Below are 18,919 nucleotides of genomic sequence, written 5' to 3'. Positions count from 1 at the left end.
AAAGTCTTAAGTCCTTCACATAACACCCTCCTCAATCCCACTCTCCTCAGAGGTAACCACTGTTAACAGATGAGTATGTATTCTTCCATATTCTTTTATATGCAGAATTTTTATTTACAGATATAGGGACCAACTTTGTGTTTTGTTATACAACTTTAACAACAGGTGTTAAGGTTTTCTATATAATATATATATTTACCTTTGAGAGGAAATTGATACTAAGAAAGTAAGAAGTTAGAAATCTTGTTACAGAGAATATTCTTTTAAATTGAATAAATTTAGCTTTATGGAAAACTTGCTATATCGTCTTTATTTTTATCATTTCATCATAAACCACTGAAAACTGCCCCACAAAGTAGCCTATGTTTATATGGCTATGTTATCTCACTGGTCTGGGGAAAATAAAATACCCAGTAGAATCAGAGTAATTTCTTATATTCCTCTGTCTTAATCTAGTCTACTTTAGGACTTTTTGGAGTTCTCATTGATCTTTTCTGTAAATTGGGGCCACTAAATAACAAATTTTCTTTTTAAGTTTGTTTTGAGAGAGAGAGAGAGAATGTGAGCAGAGAGAGAATCCCAAGCAGGCTCTATGCTGTCAGCATACAGCCTGATGTCGAGGTCCATTTCGTAACACATCATGACCTGACCTGAAACCAGGAGTTGAATGCTTAGCTGACTGAGCCACCCAGGTGCTCCAACAATACTTCTTTTCTAAAACACTATGCTAAATACATTTTCCCTTAATCTTCATTGCTACTCTAAGAGGTAGGTGTTCTTTCCATTTTATAAAGGTGGAAGAAAAGACTCAGAAATTTTCTTGATGTCATTAATAATGAGGGGCGCCTGGATAGCTCAGTTGATTAAGCATCAACTCTTGATTTTAGCCCAGGTCATTATCTCGGGGTCATGAGATGGAACAGTCCAGAGATTGAGTGTCAAGCCTCATCTCCACGCTGGGCATGAAGCCTGCTTGAGATTCTTTTTCTCCCTCTCCCCCTCCCCAGCTCATGAGTGCGCACTCTCTCAAAAAAAGAAAAAAAATTAGTAGTTTAATATTCATTGAGCACTTTTTGTCGCATACTTATTTTTAAGTTTATCTTTTTGAGATAGAGCATATGCCACCTGAGGAGGAGCAGAGAAAGAGGAAGAGAGCCTCCCAAGCAGTATCCATGCTGAGTGTGGAGCCCAGGGCAGGGCTCAATCTCACAACCGTGAGATCATGACCTGAGCTGAAATCAAGGGTCAGAAGCTTAACCAACTGAGCCATGTAGATGCACTTGTATGCACTTGTCAATATTTATTTCTGTTATCTCATTTAATCCTCAACAGCTTTATGAAGTGCTCATAGGCTATTATCCCATTTTACAGATGAAAGGAATGCACAGATTTAGTAACTTGCCCAAGGCTTCACAACTAGTAAGTGAAACTAAAATAAACCCAGTGAATTAGGTCTCATAGTCTTTGTTCCTCTGCACTGCCTCCTGTATAATTTTTCTGTCTATACTATCTTTACTAGAACTACAGATTGTTAACCCTGATTTGACTCCAAAGCATCTTGCTATAGTGACAAAATAATGTTTCCCCACATGCCATAAAGTATGGTGTTTATGGAGTTAATAGAGTCAGCCTTGGAGAAAGGAAAGATTAATTTGAACAAAGTACAACCAAAGCAATGCTTAGGTTTTGCATGTTCTAATCATGCTAATACCTTTGAGTCTCAGTTCCTTTCTCCTCAGAGTCAGAATGATGAAAATATAGGGGCACCTGGGTGGCTCAGTGGTTGAGTGTCCGACTTTGGTTTGGGTCATGATCTTGTGGTCCATGGGTTTGAGCCCCGCATCAGGCTCTGTGCTGACAGCTTGGAGCTTGGAGCCTGCTGCAGATTTTGTGTCTCCCTTTCTCTCTGCCCCTCCCCTGCTCACACTCTGTCTCTCTCTCACTCTCAAAAATGAATACATGTTAAAAAAATTTTTTTTTAAGGATATGAAAATATATTCAGGTTTGGATGATTAGACTCTCAGGAGTCCCCACTTCTGTCTCTGTCTCCTCCTCTACCACCAGCCTTGGGAGGTTACAAAAAAAAGTGATTCAGTTTCTTTTCATCAGATGTTTATTGCTTAAAAACTTATCCCTGCATCATCCTCTGGAGACTCCTGCCTGTGTTTAAAAGGCACACCTTTCTCTGCCTCTTAATTTGGAGGGCTATGGCTGTTGGGCCCATTTAGTGTGGAGAGTAATCTAATCCCTAGGCACCAGGAAGACAGCTGCAAGTTGAGAGTAGGTCAAGTCTACTGATTCTTAGACTTGATAGATTCTCAGATTTGAAGAGGTGGCAGAAACAAAGTGAAAGAGTTGATGCTGAATGTAGTCTGTTAGAGGTCTATTAGTGAGTGGTCTATGGTCTATTTCTCTACTCACCTTGGAAATGAGAAAGGACAGATTTTCTGGGAAATGGACCCTAATTAGAGTTTCAGAAGCAAGAAGACTGGTTATGTATGAAGGATACGGAACCAGAACTACCCCTCTGCTCCTCGGGAGGGGTGACTCCATCCCACACCCCTAGAGTGCATCTCATTTTGAAAGCTAGAAAAAAAATGGGGTGAGGGGAAGGACAGCACCAGGATACTAAGGAGATAACTAGGGAGCTACCGTACATCAATTTGCTGTTTGAAGACCTGGTGGGACATTAATGGGAAATAAACTTATTTCACACTGTTTTCAGTCTCTCCATTTCAGCTCCCTTGGCGGTTGAGGATTACATAGTAGGGCAAACTCCACTTCCGATGCAGTTCTTATTTTATTGTTCCCCCTTCTTACCACTGAGTGTCAGCTACCTGGGACCCTCTCAGTGGGATAATGTTTTAATGGTGGTTGATTTTAATAGTTAAGTTCTCATAGGAGCAAAGAAATTAAGAGACTTATCTTTTTTAAAAAATTGGTTGCAGCAACAATGTCCCTGTGTTTAATTTTACCCACTTTTTTTTCTTGCAGGACTGTTGAAGCCTGAAGTCCCCTCCCCTTTCCCCCTCCCCCTTTTGCCGCTTTGTGGCATCCCCCCTCCCTCCACCCTTTCCCATTCTGATAATCTAGCCATGACTAGCAGAAGCACCGCCAGGCCCAATGGGCAGCCCCAGGCCAGCAAAATATGCCAGTTCAAATTGGTCCTGCTGGGTGAATCTGCAGTGGGGAAGTCTAGTCTGGTATTACGTTTTGTCAAAGGGCAGTTTCATGAGTACCAGGAGAGCACCATTGGAGGTGAGTACATCAGGGAAAGAGGAGGTTCAGTGTGTAGTCAGGTTTTTTGAAGGGAGATACAGGGACCTGATTGTGGAGCTAGCCTTTTTAGCTCCCTGGAATAGAAATCCTTTATTAAAAAAAAAAATTGCCATAATGCCAAAAAATAGATATATGCTTGTCCTCTTGCTTCTTAGAAGAAAATTAGAAAGGTTGGCCTTTGCATACCAAGAAAATCACTGTGGTTGTTTTTTCTAATCTCAGTTTATCTTCTTCCTCTCACTTAACCTCTTTCTTAATCCAATTGAAGTTTAGTTGAGTGTCATCTTGAGCAAGGTTGGTTTAAAACAGTGATTCATAATCAAAAGTGTACATCAGAATCCCCTGGGGAATATTTTTATCCTGTCATGCTTGGGCCCTACTCTAGATGTACTCATAAGTATTGGAAGTAGGGTGAGGTTGGTGGTAATGTATGTTTGGAAAAGCTACATGTAGAAGAGGCTGGAACTAAATGTAAAAGATAAAAGGCCTCTGCCTTTCCCATCTTTGCCACTTTCTCCCTTCTACTACTCCCAAGGCCACTAATTCAGTAAAAGATCATTTATGGGAACTCCCGTGTTACTCTTTCCCTACTTTTACTAGCAACCTTGGAAATGCAGTGTTTTTGGACCAGCAGAAGATTACATAAAAAAGTAACAGCCAAATTATGTTGATAATGGTGGGATCTGCCATTGGTCTTTAATATCTTCTGATTAATTATTGATGTGACTTTTATCTGGAACTTATTTTCTGTCATTATCCCTTATTCCTCTATTTTGGTTAGAAGAGAGAGAAGTGTCAGTTCTTCTAACCTTCATAGTTTATGTGCCCTCATTCCTTAGGTAGAGAAATTTCTGGCAGGAAAGACTTAGCTAAGGGCAGTCTTAATCCTGGTTCTAAGACATATATATAAGGAGAGGAACTCCACACCTTTTCCTTAGCTGAATGACCTGGGTAGTGACTAGTCTTAGACTGAGAATGGAGATATTGTGAGGGGGACTGAGATTTCCCATTGATCCTCCCACTTACAACTTCTTCCCCTCCATTCTCTAATCCACAGCGGCCTTCCTCACCCAGTCTGTCTGTCTAGATGACACAACAGTCAAGTTTGAAATTTGGGACACAGCTGGGCAAGAGCGATACCATAGCTTGGCCCCCATGTACTACAGAGGTGCCCAAGCTGCCATTGTGGTTTATGACATTACTAATCAGGTAAGCAGGCTAAGAAGATTCCTGCTTTTATTTATAGGAATTAAATTAGGTGGGGGAGAAAAAACCAGTTCTTGAAATAGCAAAATAAAGTAAGAGTACAAATTCTACTTCCAAGTGCTGGTAAGAGAGGTAATGAATTATCAGACACAGTTGGTTTCAGTGAGGGAAGGCTGCCTAGAAGAAGGGAGTTTTGAGACAGAGTTTTGAGGGCGATACGTCTGGGACATCTGGCTGGCTCAGTCAGTGGAGCGTGCAACTCTTGATCTTGGGCCTGTGGGTTCAAGCCCCAAGTTGGGTGTAGAAATTACTTAATAAAACCTTTAAGAAAGAAGGGGAAAAAAATGGGCCTAGATTGGCAGTCATTCTGAGTCATTCTGGCCTACCTGCTCTTCCCCATGTTTTCCTAGGAAACCTTCGCCAGAGCGAAGACATGGGTAAAGGAACTACAGCGACAGGCCAGTCCCAGCATCGTTATTGCCCTGGCGGGGAACAAAGCCGACCTGGCCAATAAGCGCATGGTGGAGTATGAAGTAAGTTGGCCCACAGAATCCCTCTGTAACACACTCTCTGTACTTGGGAACTTTTTCCCCCAAACCTGCCCTCTCTGAAAACCTTATCTGAGGACATTTATCATCTCATTCTCCAGTTCCACACCAAGTTAAATACAGCAACACTGTGACCCTAATTACAGCCAGGAGATTTTAGAGGAGTCAGAAAAAAATTCCAGAGCAGAGGGGTAGCGGAGTACCAGCGATAGGGGCATCAATGTGAAAACAGGAAAGAGGGAGCAGTTGAATTTGAGGTAAGGAACTATTCAATTGTCACCACCTAAAAGCCCCCAACCAATTTACCTTCTCCCTCATTATTAAGATTCCTGACATCTGCTTGTTGGATTAAATGGTCTAGACCATGAGTTATCCTTGAGGAAGTGTCCCCAAAATACAAGTCCAGAGCCAGCTGGTTCAGAGGGCAATTAAACCAAGTGTCCTGCCTAGCTCTGGTGCTACATGGGAGTGAAAAGGCAATACTTGTTCCTGTCCTACATTCTGAGTACCAGTTCACCCACCCCTTGCAGGAGGCCCAGGCGTATGCAGATGACAACAGCTTATTGTTTATGGAGACTTCAGCCAAGACAGCTATGAACGTGAATGACCTCTTCCTGGCAATAGGTAAGGTCAGAACAGCCTGGGGTCTTCCTGTCCTTTTGCCTCGCCTCTAGGCAAGATCACTAACCCAAGTCATAAAGACGCGAGTGTCTCCTCTTGTGAAAACTTTAGGGATGGAAATAACTTTTCCATTATGACTTCCATCCTTTGGCTACAGCTTTACCCCCAAACCCCCACCTCCCACCCCCTTCTTCATTGTAGTTTACAAACAGTGAACTGTCCCCTCTTCAAAACATTCTTTTAATCTCTCACATTTCCCCTTTCCCCATATCACTCCCCCATCCAATAGTCTTTTTGGAGAGATAAGTAAAATCTACCATACTTTTTTCCCTTCTCTTTTTATCTCTAGCTAAGAAGCTGCCAAAGAGTGAACCCCAGAATCTGGGGGGTGCAGCAGGCCGAAGCCGGGGTGTGGATCTCCATGAGCAGTCCCAGCAGAACAAGAGCCAGTGTTGTAGCAACTGAGGGGGTGGCTAGCAGCAAACAAGTATGGAGCTAGCACGAGAGCTAAGAAATAACCTCCATCCCCACCCCTCAGCACACAGCCCCTACGGTAACAGCACACTGAGCCCTGGCTCCCAAGGGCTGCCTCCTGACAGCTCCGTCATGGCACTTTTTAACGCTTCAGCAACCAACACCAGGCAGCTGTTGCCACTGGCCTCCTGCCTCTACTCTGGGGCTTGGGGGTCAGATCCCCCAGGACTTACCTTCCAAAACAAACTTTCTTCACTTTGTATTATAGGTGCAAGACAGTGACCTACTTATCTTTCCTCCTTCTCCTCATTTTTTCAGAAAACATTTTTTTTTTTGTCTCCTGCCCCTTCCCCTTCTGCTTTTGGTCAATCTCTGTTCTTGATCCCCTTTTCCTCCTCTCCCCAGGATGGAGAAGGTGGTGAACCCAGGAACTGAGGAAGGAGGTTTCCAGTTCCGTTACATTAAGGGCCCTGGGGGAGAATAAGGTTCAGAGCAGCAGGGAGTAAGGAAACTGTTCCTTTTTGTTTTTATTTGGTTGGAGCTTCTCCTGTTTGAAAACACTGCAGTCTCCATGAGTTGGCCTTGTGGAGGGTGTTTCTAGGTAAAGGTGAGAGTGGGAAGGCAAGCTCTCGGGTACCAGGTGGGAGTTGTGTTGTTAGCTAACTGGGCAGAGATAGAGGAGGTGGAGATGCAGTGTCACCTGTGGCTCTGGAACTGTTCCAAGGCCTGATTTCCCCCTCACCCAGCCTCTTAGGTAGCTTCTCCCCCATAGTGGGGGAGACTCTGGACTCCAGAGTCCTCCAAAGAATCTTCACTGGTTGCCTGCATCTTTGGCTCTGCTGTGATCTAATTAGAGGAGGGACCAGTTTCTGATACCCATCCTCTGATTTATACATATGCATTTTTTTTCTCTGGCCTTTAGATGGCCTCAGCCCCAGCCACTATATTCCCCTGCAGTTTGCACTTTAATTGGTGGTAGTTCAGTTGGGATACTTGTTTTATGGGGGGTTTTGATTGAGTTACCTGCCCTCTCACCTTTTTAATTAAATGGAACCCAAGGTAGTATATATATGAGGTTTGGGGAGGGGCTGTAGAGAACAGGTCCAGTGGCAGCTACTCAAGCCCAGTCTCCATTGCTTGCTTCCTCCAACTCTGATTCTTAACCTATATTCCTGCCAACCTAGCTGTCGAGTATAGGTTTGCCTTTCCTGGGGAATTAACTGAGCAACTGGAGAGCGGTATGGGGATAGCCTAGGCCAAGGTATGGGAATGAAGAGGGGTGTCAGGCAGGAGGGAGGACTTTTCTGTCCTTTCCTAGGGTTCACATTCAATTCGATCCACCTATTACTGTGTCTTTTCTACTTCCCTGTAAATAGGTATGGTCTTTATTCCCACTGTACAGTCTGTTCTGTCCTCCACCTCCCATTAGGCCCTGTTTCTTTTCTCCTTTGTTAGTATCTTCCGTTTAGTCCCTCCATCCTTATCCTCATACTCACCCCAGCCAGTGGCTTAACCCATGTACCACTAGTGGTTAATACCACAGGCCTACTCGTTGACCCCTCAAATCATAACACCTGTTCCTGTGGACAGGGAACAGCTGGCACTGAAGGTCCATCACAGCTGCCTCATGTCACCAGAGGACATTGGTCCCTTCTAAATCTCTAGCCACTCTTCACCTCCCTCATCAGGTGTTTCAGGATATCTTTGCAAAGCCATCAAGGCAAGAGAGAGCTCTAAACTCCTCCTTGTTCCAGCCCAGTGTTTTGGGAAAATTGGAGGAAGTAAGATAGGAAAGGTCGCAGTGACCTAGGATTGGAACCTTTCTACCCTTTGATTTGCAGACTGCCTTCTACCCCAGAGCAGCTGAGAAATCCTTGAAGCTGAGACCCTGAAGGACCCAGCTAGGTTCTTCCACTTAGGCCTCAAATCCCTTCTTTTTCCAGGGGCAGCCTTAGTTCCCGTGGCCCTGAAGCACACACATTTCCCCCTTCCTTTCCCAGCACCCACTAGCCCCCCAAAGCACCCAGTGCATCCTTATAAGTGGAAGAACTAGGATCGCTCTCTTAAATTCCTTAGAAATGAAGTGGGTTTTTTTTTTTTTCCTCTGTGCATCTTTCCCCATGGAACGGGAGTGAAGTGTTTCATTGCCTTGGGGCTGGGAAACCGTTTCTCCAGGCTTTTTCTCCCCTCCCCAGCCTTAGGAACTGGATTGGCCTTACCTTCTGGGCCTATCTGTTGCCTTCCTTCTACTTCCTGCCAGCTCTTCTTCTTTCCTTTGAGCTTTCTTGGGCTTGGGGATCTTAGTTTTTATTTCCCAGCTCTTCATTTTTTCCTCTTCTAATCAGTTTTTTTTGGGGGGTGGGGTGCCCTTTTTTTTTCTTCTAAGAAAGCATTTGCCTTTTTTCCCTTTTCTTCCTCTCCCAACATAACAATCGTGGTAACAGAATGCGACTGCTGATTTACCGATGTATTTAATGTAAGTAAAAAAGGAAAAAAAAAGTGTATTGGAGTGTTACTTGAAGTGTTGCTTTTTTCTATTTTTTTTTCTTTCTTTCTTTTTTTTTTGCTATTCGATACTAGAAATTTGGAAGAAAGGGTATTCAGTGTTTTAGTGAATCAGAAACACACCCTCTCCTATATCTTGGTACCTACCTCCTTTTAAGTTCCCTTTAATCTTTTCTTGTATAGTGAAATAGCCCAATTTGGAAAATATTCCCTTTATTGCTATTTAATTGCTCCTATTGCCAGGCCACTAGAGAGCTCATCAAATCTGACCTAACTTATTTTTATAGACCCCTTAACGGAATATATATTGGGACCGGGGGGTGGGGGAATATCTGGGCAAATAATTTTTGAGACTGGAGGGAAAGGTGGTATTTGTAAATCCTTTGAAGTATTCTGCAAAAGTTTATGTGCATTTCTCCAGGGAAAGTTTGCCTTGCTATTATCTCAGAGGAGTCTGTGACCTAAAGAAGGTTAAAGAAATCACTTAATTTGTATTTTTAATTGATCATGTGACTTCCACCCCAACAGGAAAATTTCTCCTAGATCTGCTCTTGTTTGCTACTGTACTTGAAGCCCTTCAGTCCATCACAGTCTAAATGGAGGGTTTGGGGGAGGAGAATGATACAGGATCAGGTATGGTTGCAGAAGTACAGGAAAGAGGACTGGTGCCAGACAGAGCTGGCATTGCAATCCCATCTACCAGCTTACCAGCTGTGGTCTTGATCTAGGTACTTTAGCTGCTCTCTGCCTCAGTTTCTTCTGTAAAATGAAGAAAAGCTGAGGTTCAAAGGTCAGTTATGTAAAGTATGTGTAGGGCACACAAGGTGATATTGTTATTATGGAGAAGTCTTATCTTGCGGCCTCAGACAGTCCCTAACTGATATCTCTGTATCCTTGGGCTGAGCCTAATTTTCAAAGCTGGTAGTATAGGTTGGGCATCAGATCCCTCCAATGACTTAACTGAACACAGTTGAGCTGGAATTTCCAAAGCCCTCAAGGCCAAAATCACCTTTTCACTGTCAATTTCCCTTTCCTTCTGTCTCTTAGTACCCGCCCCCCGCCAAGTTGATTCTTGACAAAAGCTCTCCTTCACTTTAAGAGTCTCATGCTCTACCGACTGAGCTAGCCGGGCAGTTTCTCCTTCACTTTAGGAGAGCAGAAAGGGAGAAGAAATGATCTTCCAAAATTAAAGATGAAGACCTTCGCTTATTAAGCTTGTAGTTCAACCTTCTGGTCTCTAGAGGGCAGTGGGGATATGTTTGCCTCAGGCTCACAGCCGGCTAATAACAAAATAAGTTTTCAGTACTGCAAACCATAAAAGGGTAATGGCAAACGTATTTTTAGTGCTCTCTACACTGAGATTATGAGTGATTATAATATTCCTGCTTGGGCGTGTTAAAATATAGTTCTTGTTATGACTGATTTTTTTAATTGACAACTAAAAAACGGTGTATATTTGTTGGTTCCATACTTTGGGAAGAAAATAGTCAAGTCCAAGGGACCTAGTCTTTGAACCACCATATTTTTCTGCTCTTATTCTTGGATATAATAGAATTGAGCACTTGACCTTGTTTTCACTGAAAGACAGACAAACCGGGCTGTTGTAGCTGCAACACAGATGTTTGTCAAAAACAAGGTAAAGGCGGAGCTCACAGTCGGGAGAAAGCCGGCTGGATTTCCAGGCCTTCTCAGTGAACGCACCTTGTTGTCTCAGCTGTAGGGGCAGGGCGGGGCATCTCAAAACCTCCCACCTCTCAGCCCAGCCTCTGGAGCCCTCGTCACCTTCCACTCCCCGGCTCCCGACTACAGTAGGGTCCCTCTCCTTGTCGAGCAGGGACTGGAAACACAAAACAGCCAGTCTTAGCTCCGAACCTTCGTGGCACCCCGCCTGCCTCGGCCTCCAGGAGGCGGGCACAGCAGCTTGCAGGCGGCCCAAAGCCAGCCAATGGCTTGGGGACGAGCAGGGAGGCGAGAGTGCTTCTTCACTGGGGCCCAACGTCACGATGCTGGCCCCGCCCCTTCGCCAGCAGTCTCCGGGAGCTGGGCGCGTAAGTCAGCCACCCAGCGGACGCCGAACCTGGTAAGGGGGCTGGGGGCTGGGAGAGGGGAGAGAGAAGAGGAGGAGGAAGGGCTATGGGTACCGTGGGCGATGGCCAGGGCCTTGGGACACTGGGGTGCCCCGAACCCCACGGGTTCGAACAAAAACTGCCAGTACCACCTCCACTCCCGCTGCCCAGGTGTTGCTACAAGACACTTTTGTGCCAGCTGTTGAGCAATGGCATGGGACTGGGTGCTTGTGCTCTGGAGTTGGACATGTCCTACCTAATGTGCCCCCGGGGGGGTGAGGGATCACCACCCGCAAAAGGGAGGTGACGTCTGTTTTGGAACAGAGGGCTGCTGCTTCTACACCTGGGACACTGGGTCGACCAAGTTCATCCGCAAGTCAGCGCTACTTGGACCACTCCCGTCTGGTTCTAGTGGGCTGCTGGGATTGGGGCAGGTGAGAGGGAGGGTGAGGATCCCATGGCCCAGGAGCAAAATGCAGACTGCTCCTGTTCCTATCTCCCTCGCAGTTTCTCAGCCTGCCCCCCTCCCCCCGCCCCTCCTCCTCTAGCGTATCACCAGCAGTTGGGACTCTTCTGACTCTTTCTCGCTTTAGTCTTCCTGGGGTCAGTGATTTGCCCAATGCTGTGAGAAAGAAACTGCTGGAGGGCAGAGAGGGGGGAGGAAATTACTTCTTTAGCCCACCCCCTGACACCAAGACCATTAACTTCTCAATTTGCTGAGTTCACAGGAATGGCATAGACAACGTAGGGGTAAGGACCCTAGGTTGGAGTCCGGTTCCCGGCTGGGCTCAATTTTCTTTTTTCCTAGGGTTGGTAGAGGAAAAGGAGGGGACTGAAAGGCCTTCAAAAACAATGTGTTTTTCAAAACACAGCCGCTCTGCTAGGTAGATCTCATTTCATAGATGAGGACGCAAATTCTAAGAGACTTGGTATCTTGCCCAGGAAATGGAGCTGGTTAATGGGTTTCACAAACCCAGAACAGTTTGACTCCAGAATCTGAGCTGGTTCACCCTATTAGGCTGCCACTACTGTTTTCATGTTTTTGTCACTAAGTTGGTCTGCCTCTCGTTTGTCCTCTGCTGAGTTTGGAAATAATAAACCAGCAAACTGGACAGTCGGCATTTTGGCTTCTGACCTTTAGGTCCTTGGCCCTGAACCTTGTTCTCTGTAGTGGACAGAGTAGAGAATGGAGGATGGTGATTCTAGAAGACCCCCCTACCTGTTTCTGCTGCCCCATTCCCTTCCATCCTGTCAGCACAGTCTCTTTGAAGTCCTTTAGGTTTTCTCTAAGGACCCATTTGGACCCCGCCCCCTCCACACACACATACTCCTTTCTTTGGCCTCATTACCACAGAAAAAGTCACTTCCTTTGCCCAGAGAGCACCTTGCTGACCTCCTCTGTGTCTTCCTTGCACTCATTTCCTCAAGTTTTACTAATATTGTCCCCTCCCAGAACTCCCTATCTTGATCCTGGAATCTTTTTCCCACAGGTCTGTCACAATGCTGCTGCACAGAGCTGTGATCCCCTATCTCCGACAGGCCTGCAGGTAGGCCATCCCATTCTAGAACTTGTCTCCTAGCCCATATTCCCCACCCCCAGTTTCTTTATGATGTTTTATCTACCAGATAAGATAGTTGAAATAGTGGTTACCAAGGAGGAAAGGGGAAGCCGTATCTCACCCACTTGACTCACTCAACCCTGGAGAAACTAAGTCCCAACGGAAGGAATCAGTGGCTAACCTGGTAAACCTGAGGCCCTCACCATCCCTTTCATATGATCAAGAGTGTGCTACTAAGAGGAACTCTCTCTCTCTTCCAGACTCAAGTCAGCCCCCTCAAGGGTCTGCATTCGGGCCTGCTCTACAGATGATTCACTTCAGCCCCAGTGCCCCAGCCTTGCCTTCTCTGGTGATGATTCCAGCACTGGGGGATGGAAAGTCATGGGTACTCTGCTAGGCCTTGGTGCAGTGTTGGCCTATCATGACCACCGGTGCAAGGTAAGTGGGGAAGAAAAGGACTTCACTGTCAGAACAAAGGGGCGCTAGTAAGCTTCCCAGGAAACCCAGACTATTACCACAGAGTCTATGGTGATACTATCTTCATGCAGAGTAAAGATGGAATCTGCTACCTCTCTTTCACAGTGGCCATGACTTTATGGTTTGGGTCAGGGTAAGGTAGAGTGATTCCTTCGTACTGTTTATGTTTCTTTTTGCCTTACCCTTGTCCTGTCTGCAGGCTGCTCAGGAGTCACCACGTGTGTACACAAGAGAGGAAGTGAGATCTCACAGCAGCCCTGAGACTAGGATCTGGGTGACTCTGGGCTGTGAGGTGTTTGATGTTACTGAATTTGTGGACCTACACCCTGGGGGGCCATCAAAGCTGATGCTAGCAGCAGGGGGTCCTCTAGAGCCCTTCTGGGCCCTCTATGCTGTTCATAACCAGCCCCATGTACGTGAGATGCTGGCTCAGTACAAGATCGGGGAGCTGAGCCCTGAAGACGAGGTGCCTTCCACCTTGAAGACCTCTGACCCTTACGTTGATGATCCTGTACGTCACCCAGCCCTGAAGGTCAACAGCCAGCGCCCCTTTAATGCAGAGCCCCCCCCTGAAGTGCTGACAGAAAGCTATATCACACCTAACCCTATCTTCTTCACCCGAAACCATCTGCCTGTACCTAACCTGGACCCAGAAACCTATCGTCTGCATGTAGTAGGGCCACCTGGGGGTCAGTCACTGTGCCTATCCCTGGATGACTTGTACAAGTTCCCCAAGCATGAGATCACAGTCACTCTGCAGTGTGCCGGCAACCGGCGGTCTGAGATGACTCAGTTCAAAGAAGTGAGAGGTCTGGAGTGGAATACAGGGGCCATTAGCACTGCACGCTGGGCTGGGGCACGCCTCTGTGATGTGTTAGCTAAGGCTGGTCACCAACTCTGTGAAACTGAGGCCCATGTCTGCTTTGAGGGACTGGACTCAGACCCCACAGGGACCGCCTACGGAGCATCCATCCCTCTGGCTCGGGCCATGGATCCTGAAGCTGAGGTCCTGCTGGCATACGAGATGAATGGGCAGCCTCTGCCTCGTGACCATGGCTTCCCTGTGCGAGTGGTGGTTCCTGGTGTCGTTGGTGCCCGCCACGTCAAATGGCTGGGCAAAGTGAGTGTGGAACCAGAGGAAAGTTACAGCCACTGGCAGCGGCGGGATTATAAAGGCTTCTCTCCATCTGTGGACTGGGATACAGTAGATTTTGACTCAGCTCCATCTATTCAGGAACTTCCTGTCCAGTCAGCCATCACAGAGCCCAAGGATGGGGAGACCGTACAATCAGGGGAGGTGACTATCAAGGGCTATGCATGGAGTGGTGGTGGGAGGGCTGTGGTCAGGGTGGATGTTTCTCTGGATGGGGGCCTAACCTGGCACGTGGCTGAGCTGGATGGAGAAGAACAGCGTCCCCGAAAGGCCTGGGCCTGGCGACTATGGCAGCTGCAAGCCGCTGTGCCGGCTGGGAAAAAGGAATTGAATATTGTTTGTAAGGCTGTAGATGACAGCTACAATGTGCAACCAGACACTGTGGCCCCAATCTGGAACCTACGAGGTGTGCTCAGCAATGCCTGGCACCGTGTCCACGTCCGTGTCGCCCCTTGAGAAGGTGAAATGGAATTACCCACTCCCCAGGACCATCTTCTCAACCCCTTTCAATACACATCCTTTTCCCTTGCTACCACAGAAAAACTTTTTCTTCCATCTCCACTTCTTGGATCACAACCCTATACTATGCCTTCCTAAACCCCACACAAACACGCACATTGCACATTTCCACCCAGGCTCCAGCTCTCCTTTGACACTATGTTATGTATTCCTATTATCCCAGGGAGAGCTGTTGGAGCAGGGGCTAGAAGTGGAGAAATTCTGTAAACAAGCACTCTTCTTTTCCTTCCCCACATCCACTTCTAGTGTCTATCACAACTTTATATTGCTTTTCCTCTTGGGAGTCTTCAAAGACTGTGTGTGAATATGTGTACAAAAAGTGTATGTGCAACTTTCTACTAACTTTTTGGTTGTCAGGGGTCGTGAGAGGTGCAATCCTGCCCCTTATTAGTTCCACTTTTCTAAATACATGAATAAAGTATCTGTTTAAGACTACAACTACGAAAAAAAAGATTATGACTTTGGGGACTTGAGGCTGGAGCGGGAGCATATTGCAGGAGGGAGGTGCCCTGGTACTGGGATATGTAGGGAGATAATCCAAAACAAGGTGGGGGAAGGGGAAAAGGGAAGTAGATGCAAGGAAGTCAAGAAGTGGGGCTTCCTTCTCCGGGGTCTGCCAGTATCCGTAGCGTTGCTTAGGTGACTCACCAAGGAAACTCCCAAGAGATTTTTCAAAGTGGCATTATTGAAGCTCCTCCTGCCCATCCCCATTTCTAAACACTTGGGAGGAAAGGCAAAGAATTCTAAGAGGCTAAAGTCAATATTGCCTTAGGAGGGGCAGGGTAAAACTTGGCACTAGGGGATGATATGCCACGGCAAGTGGGGGCATCCAAAGTGCGCCTAGTTTGCAAATCAAATGAGATACAGGGGCAGTCATCGAGTTACCCTCCGCACGCGACCGCTCCGCTACTTGAAGCTTTCGGCGCTCGCCTACTCTCCCCTAGCTCTTTTTCCCTTCCCCAGCAGTCTCTCTGGCTTGGGGGCGCTCGGTGCTCGGCCACGCCGCCTGTCGCCTGGTAGTGGGACCGGAAGTTGTTCGGGGGAGGGGGGACGGCTGTGATGGGGGGGGTTGGTGGGGGGGGCCGGTCCCTCCTCAGGTGAAGCCGCTGATGGGAGATGAAGCCGCCGCCGCCGCTGAGTGCCCGGGTCCCGGGTCCGGCCCGATTGCCGCCGCCTCAGTGACCCCACTCCCCCCGCACTGGGCCGCCCGGGCCAGAGTGGGGGACCCCCGCCGCCCCGCCCCCCTCTTCCCCAATACCGTCCCCTTTCCCTCACCCCCCACCCCAGCTTGCGCGCGCGCGCGCGGAGCTGCCTCAGGTGAGTGAGGGGCGGGGCTTGGGCGAAGCTCTGGGGGCGGGGCCTTGGTCGCCGGGGGGCGGGGCCTGAGGGGCTTGGGCGTGAAGCTAGGGGAGACCGGGAGGGGGGGCTGGCGGGAGAAGGGTAGTTGCCAGGCCTGTGGCCCGAGCGGAGGGAGATGGCCCGGGTAGTGGAGGAGTTAGGCGCGAGGCTCCAAGGTTGAGGGGAAGGTAACGGAGAGCCATCGGGGTCCTAAAAAGGCGGGAGGCGCTTAAAATCGAGGACAGCCGGGAGCTGGGTGCGCGAGGCTCGGGGCTGGGGTAGAACAGAAGAAGGTGGAGAAAGGAGGAGCAGAGGTGGTACCTGGACAAAAAAGCGAGAGAACTTGGGGGTTTTGTCGAGAAGGTTAGAGAGAAGGACATAGGCCTAGGTGGGAAGATCTGGGAGGCAATGAACAGAATGAGAGAAACATAGTAGAGAAGAAACTTGGAGTGCAAGTGGAAAGTGCGGTCTAAGGTACCATGTAGGGTGAGAAGTCTACGGAACTTGAGAAGCAGGGCTGAGAAGGAAGAGATTCATTGCATGTGAGTCCTAAGAAAGAAACGTCACAGAGGAAGCCCTGGGTCTGACAACTCTAAGGAGAGACAGACTTTGGGAAGCAGTTGTAAACTAAAATAGGCCTCCATGTACTTCATCATACAACCCATTTCGTTATTTTCTGACCCCTTGTCTGCTAGAGTTGTAGATAGAGTCTCACTTTTGAAATTTTCATTTGATTTATATGCTTTTTAATTTTTTTTTAACTTTTCATGTTTATTTTATTTTTGAGAGAGAGAGAGAGGGAGACACAGGATCTCAAGTCAGGCTCCATGCTGACAGCAGAGAACCTGATGCGGGGCTCCAACTCATGAACCACAAGATCATGACCTTGCTTAAGGAACTGAGCCACCCAGGTGCCCTGCTTTTTAATTTTTTAAATTGTGACTAGTCCTCTTATGAGATAGTTGGGGTTTAATGGAATACCGATCTTTAAATATAAGAGGTTTAGGAAATAAGGTACCCCATTTCTTTCTCTAGGGTCAAGAATTTACTAACTCTGCTTCCAGGAAGATTTGATGCATTACCAACTATATTGTGTCAAGTTTTCTTTCACTGCAGTCCTTTCTCTCATAAGCAAAACTGCCTACTGTTTTAACTCTTACAGATCCCCCACTGACATATTTCATAGCCCCACCTATGTCCAAGTCTACCCCACCTGAGCCCTCAAAGCATCAGTAGTGAGCTTAGAAAGTTTCTAACTTGCTCACATATCAGCACTCAGCTTTCCATCATCAAGGCCAAGCAGAAGACTGTTTGAGGCCAAGGCACATGGGTGGCTCAGTTGGTTAAGTGTACGACCAGGGCTCAGGTCATGATCTCACAGGTTGTGGGTTTGACCCCCAAATCAGGCTCAGTGCTGACAGCTTGGAGCCTGCTTTGGATTCTCTGTCTCCCTCTCCCTCTCACTCTCTGCCCTCCCTTGCTCTCTCTCTCAAAAAATAAATAAATAACATTTAGGGGGGAAAAAAAAAGAAAGAAAAAGACTGTTGAGGCCTGCTGTTTCCCCTTCCTGCTACTTGTTCACTTTATCTGTGTGAAGGTACATGTTGATATTCTTAAGAAGCATTAAAGGGGCACCTGGGTGGCTCAATCAGTTAGGCATCCGACTTCGGCTCAGGTCATAATCTCATGATTCATGGGTTCGAGCCCCGCATCTGGCTCTGTGCTGACAGCTCAGAGCTTGAAGCCTGCTTCAAATTCTGTGTCTCCCTCTCTCTCTGCTCCACCCCAAATCATGTTCTGTCTCTTTGTCTCTCAAAAATAAATAAACATTAAAAATTATTTTTAAAAAAGCATTAAAAACAGGTGTCTGACTACCTAATAATAATTCCACCTAAGATAACTGTGGTTCTAAGGACAAGACCAGGACAAGGCCAAATCAATCATTGAAATTGTAACTTCTTGTTTGGTAGTTGTATCTCCTCATTGGTTTGTCAGTAGGTCAGTTAATCTTGCTTTGTGGTGTGGGGGACTTCAGCCTTCCCTACAGCACCGCAAAGCCAGAGAATCCAGATAGCTCCCTAAGTCATGAGAATAGTCAGAAGAGTGGCTCATGAGATTAAAAACAAAGTCTTAAGAGGGGCGCCTGAGTGACTCAGTTGGTTGAGCGTTCAACTTAGGCTCAGGTCATGATGTCACAGTTGGTGAGTTCGAGCCCTGCGTCAGGCTCTGTGCTGATTGCTTGCTCAGAGCCTGGAGCCTGCTTCAGATTCTGTGTCTCCTCTCTCTGACCCTCCCTGCTCATGCGCTGTCTCTCAAAAAATAAATAAATGTTAAGAAATAAAAAAATTAAAAAAGTCTTAAGAAAATTTTAAAAAATAAAAAAGAAGAATATAGTCTAGCCATTGGGAAGCAGGCTAGATCTCACTGGAGCTTCTAAAAATTTTTTTTAGTGTCTTTATTTTGAGAGACAGAGACATAGAGCAAGCTGGGGAGGGGCAGAGAGAGAGGGAGACAAAGAATCTGAAGCAGGCTCCAGTCTCCGAGATGTCCGCAAAGAGCCCAACGCAGGGCTTGAACCCACAAACTGTGAGATCATGACCAGAGCTGAAGTCAGATGCTTAACCGACTGAGCCACCGAGGCACCCCTCACTGGAGTTTCTAGGGTGGGTCCCAGGGTGGTGGGAGTTGCCCTCAATTTGGCAGGTTCAGAATTATATCTTGCCATAGTCAATATATGCTGATGTCTCAACCACAAGATATAATGTCTTTGTTGCCCACTGAGTGCAGTTTAGTTAGTTCAGTTGTAGCTTCTGGCAGTCCCTTTCCTCTTAGTAGGTTAAGGGCAAAGCATGTGTTGGAACTTGGCTCAGAAAGAAGTCCTGGCTTTTTTTGCAGTGAAAGTGCAACTGAACATTTCTTCTTTATTTTCTCCTAGTTTGAATCTACAGCTTGTGCTTCCCAGTATGAGAGGAACGTTATCCCACCTTTTACCTCCTACTAACATCCACAAAGGAATTATTTTCTCCCAAACTAGCCATCTTTCTTCCTTCAACATACACACAAAATAACCAAGGAAAAATTAAGATAAGTTATTGTAGGGCAGATATTTCTAGGCTCATTTTACTCTACAGGTACAAATAAGAATGTGGAGTTCTGTGGGTGTAGACAATACTA

General features: G+C 46.9%; 2 protein-coding genes across 3 annotated transcripts in view; both read left to right on the top strand.

Annotated features, from left to right (window-relative positions):
* The window catches only part of RAB5B (RAB5B, member RAS oncogene family), a 13,070-nt gene extending 4,438 nt beyond the window's left edge, over positions 1–8,632 (top strand). Inside the window, exons 2-6 of the mRNA XM_029953859.1 lie at positions 2,995–3,258; positions 4,337–4,488; positions 4,896–5,018; positions 5,564–5,657; positions 6,004–8,632. Coding sequence (XP_029809719.1) covers positions 3,096–3,258; positions 4,337–4,488; positions 4,896–5,018; positions 5,564–5,657; positions 6,004–6,119 — 648 coding nt within the window. The 5' untranslated portion in view covers positions 2,995–3,095 and the 3' untranslated portion in view covers positions 6,120–8,632. The remainder of the gene's footprint in view (positions 1–2,994; positions 3,259–4,336; positions 4,489–4,895; positions 5,019–5,563; positions 5,658–6,003) is intronic.
* A 95-nt stretch (positions 8,633–8,727) lies between these two features.
* On the top strand, positions 8,728–14,845 carry SUOX (sulfite oxidase). Of its 2 annotated transcripts, none has more exons than XM_029953853.1 (4): positions 8,728–10,713; positions 12,190–12,246; positions 12,519–12,696; positions 12,935–14,845. In XM_029953853.1, exons 1-4 carry the CDS (start codon positions 10,637–10,639, stop codon positions 14,342–14,344), a joined length of 1,722 nt encoding a protein of 573 aa, XP_029809713.1. In that variant the 5' UTR covers positions 8,728–10,636; the 3' UTR covers positions 14,345–14,845. The 2 variants fall into 2 exon arrangements, with proteins under 2 accessions (XP_029809713.1, XP_029809714.1); XM_029953854.1 differs by lacking the exon at positions 8,728–10,713 and adding an exon at positions 10,749–11,133.
* The last annotated feature ends 4,074 nt before the right edge of the window (positions 14,846–18,919 follow it).

The sequence above is a fragment of the Suricata suricatta genome, chromosome 10, assembly GCF_006229205.1.
Source record: "Suricata suricatta isolate VVHF042 chromosome 10, meerkat_22Aug2017_6uvM2_HiC, whole genome shotgun sequence".
Taxonomy (NCBI): Eukaryota; Metazoa; Chordata; class Mammalia; order Carnivora; family Herpestidae; genus Suricata; species Suricata suricatta.
This window is presented reverse-complemented; position numbering and strand designations above follow the sequence as displayed.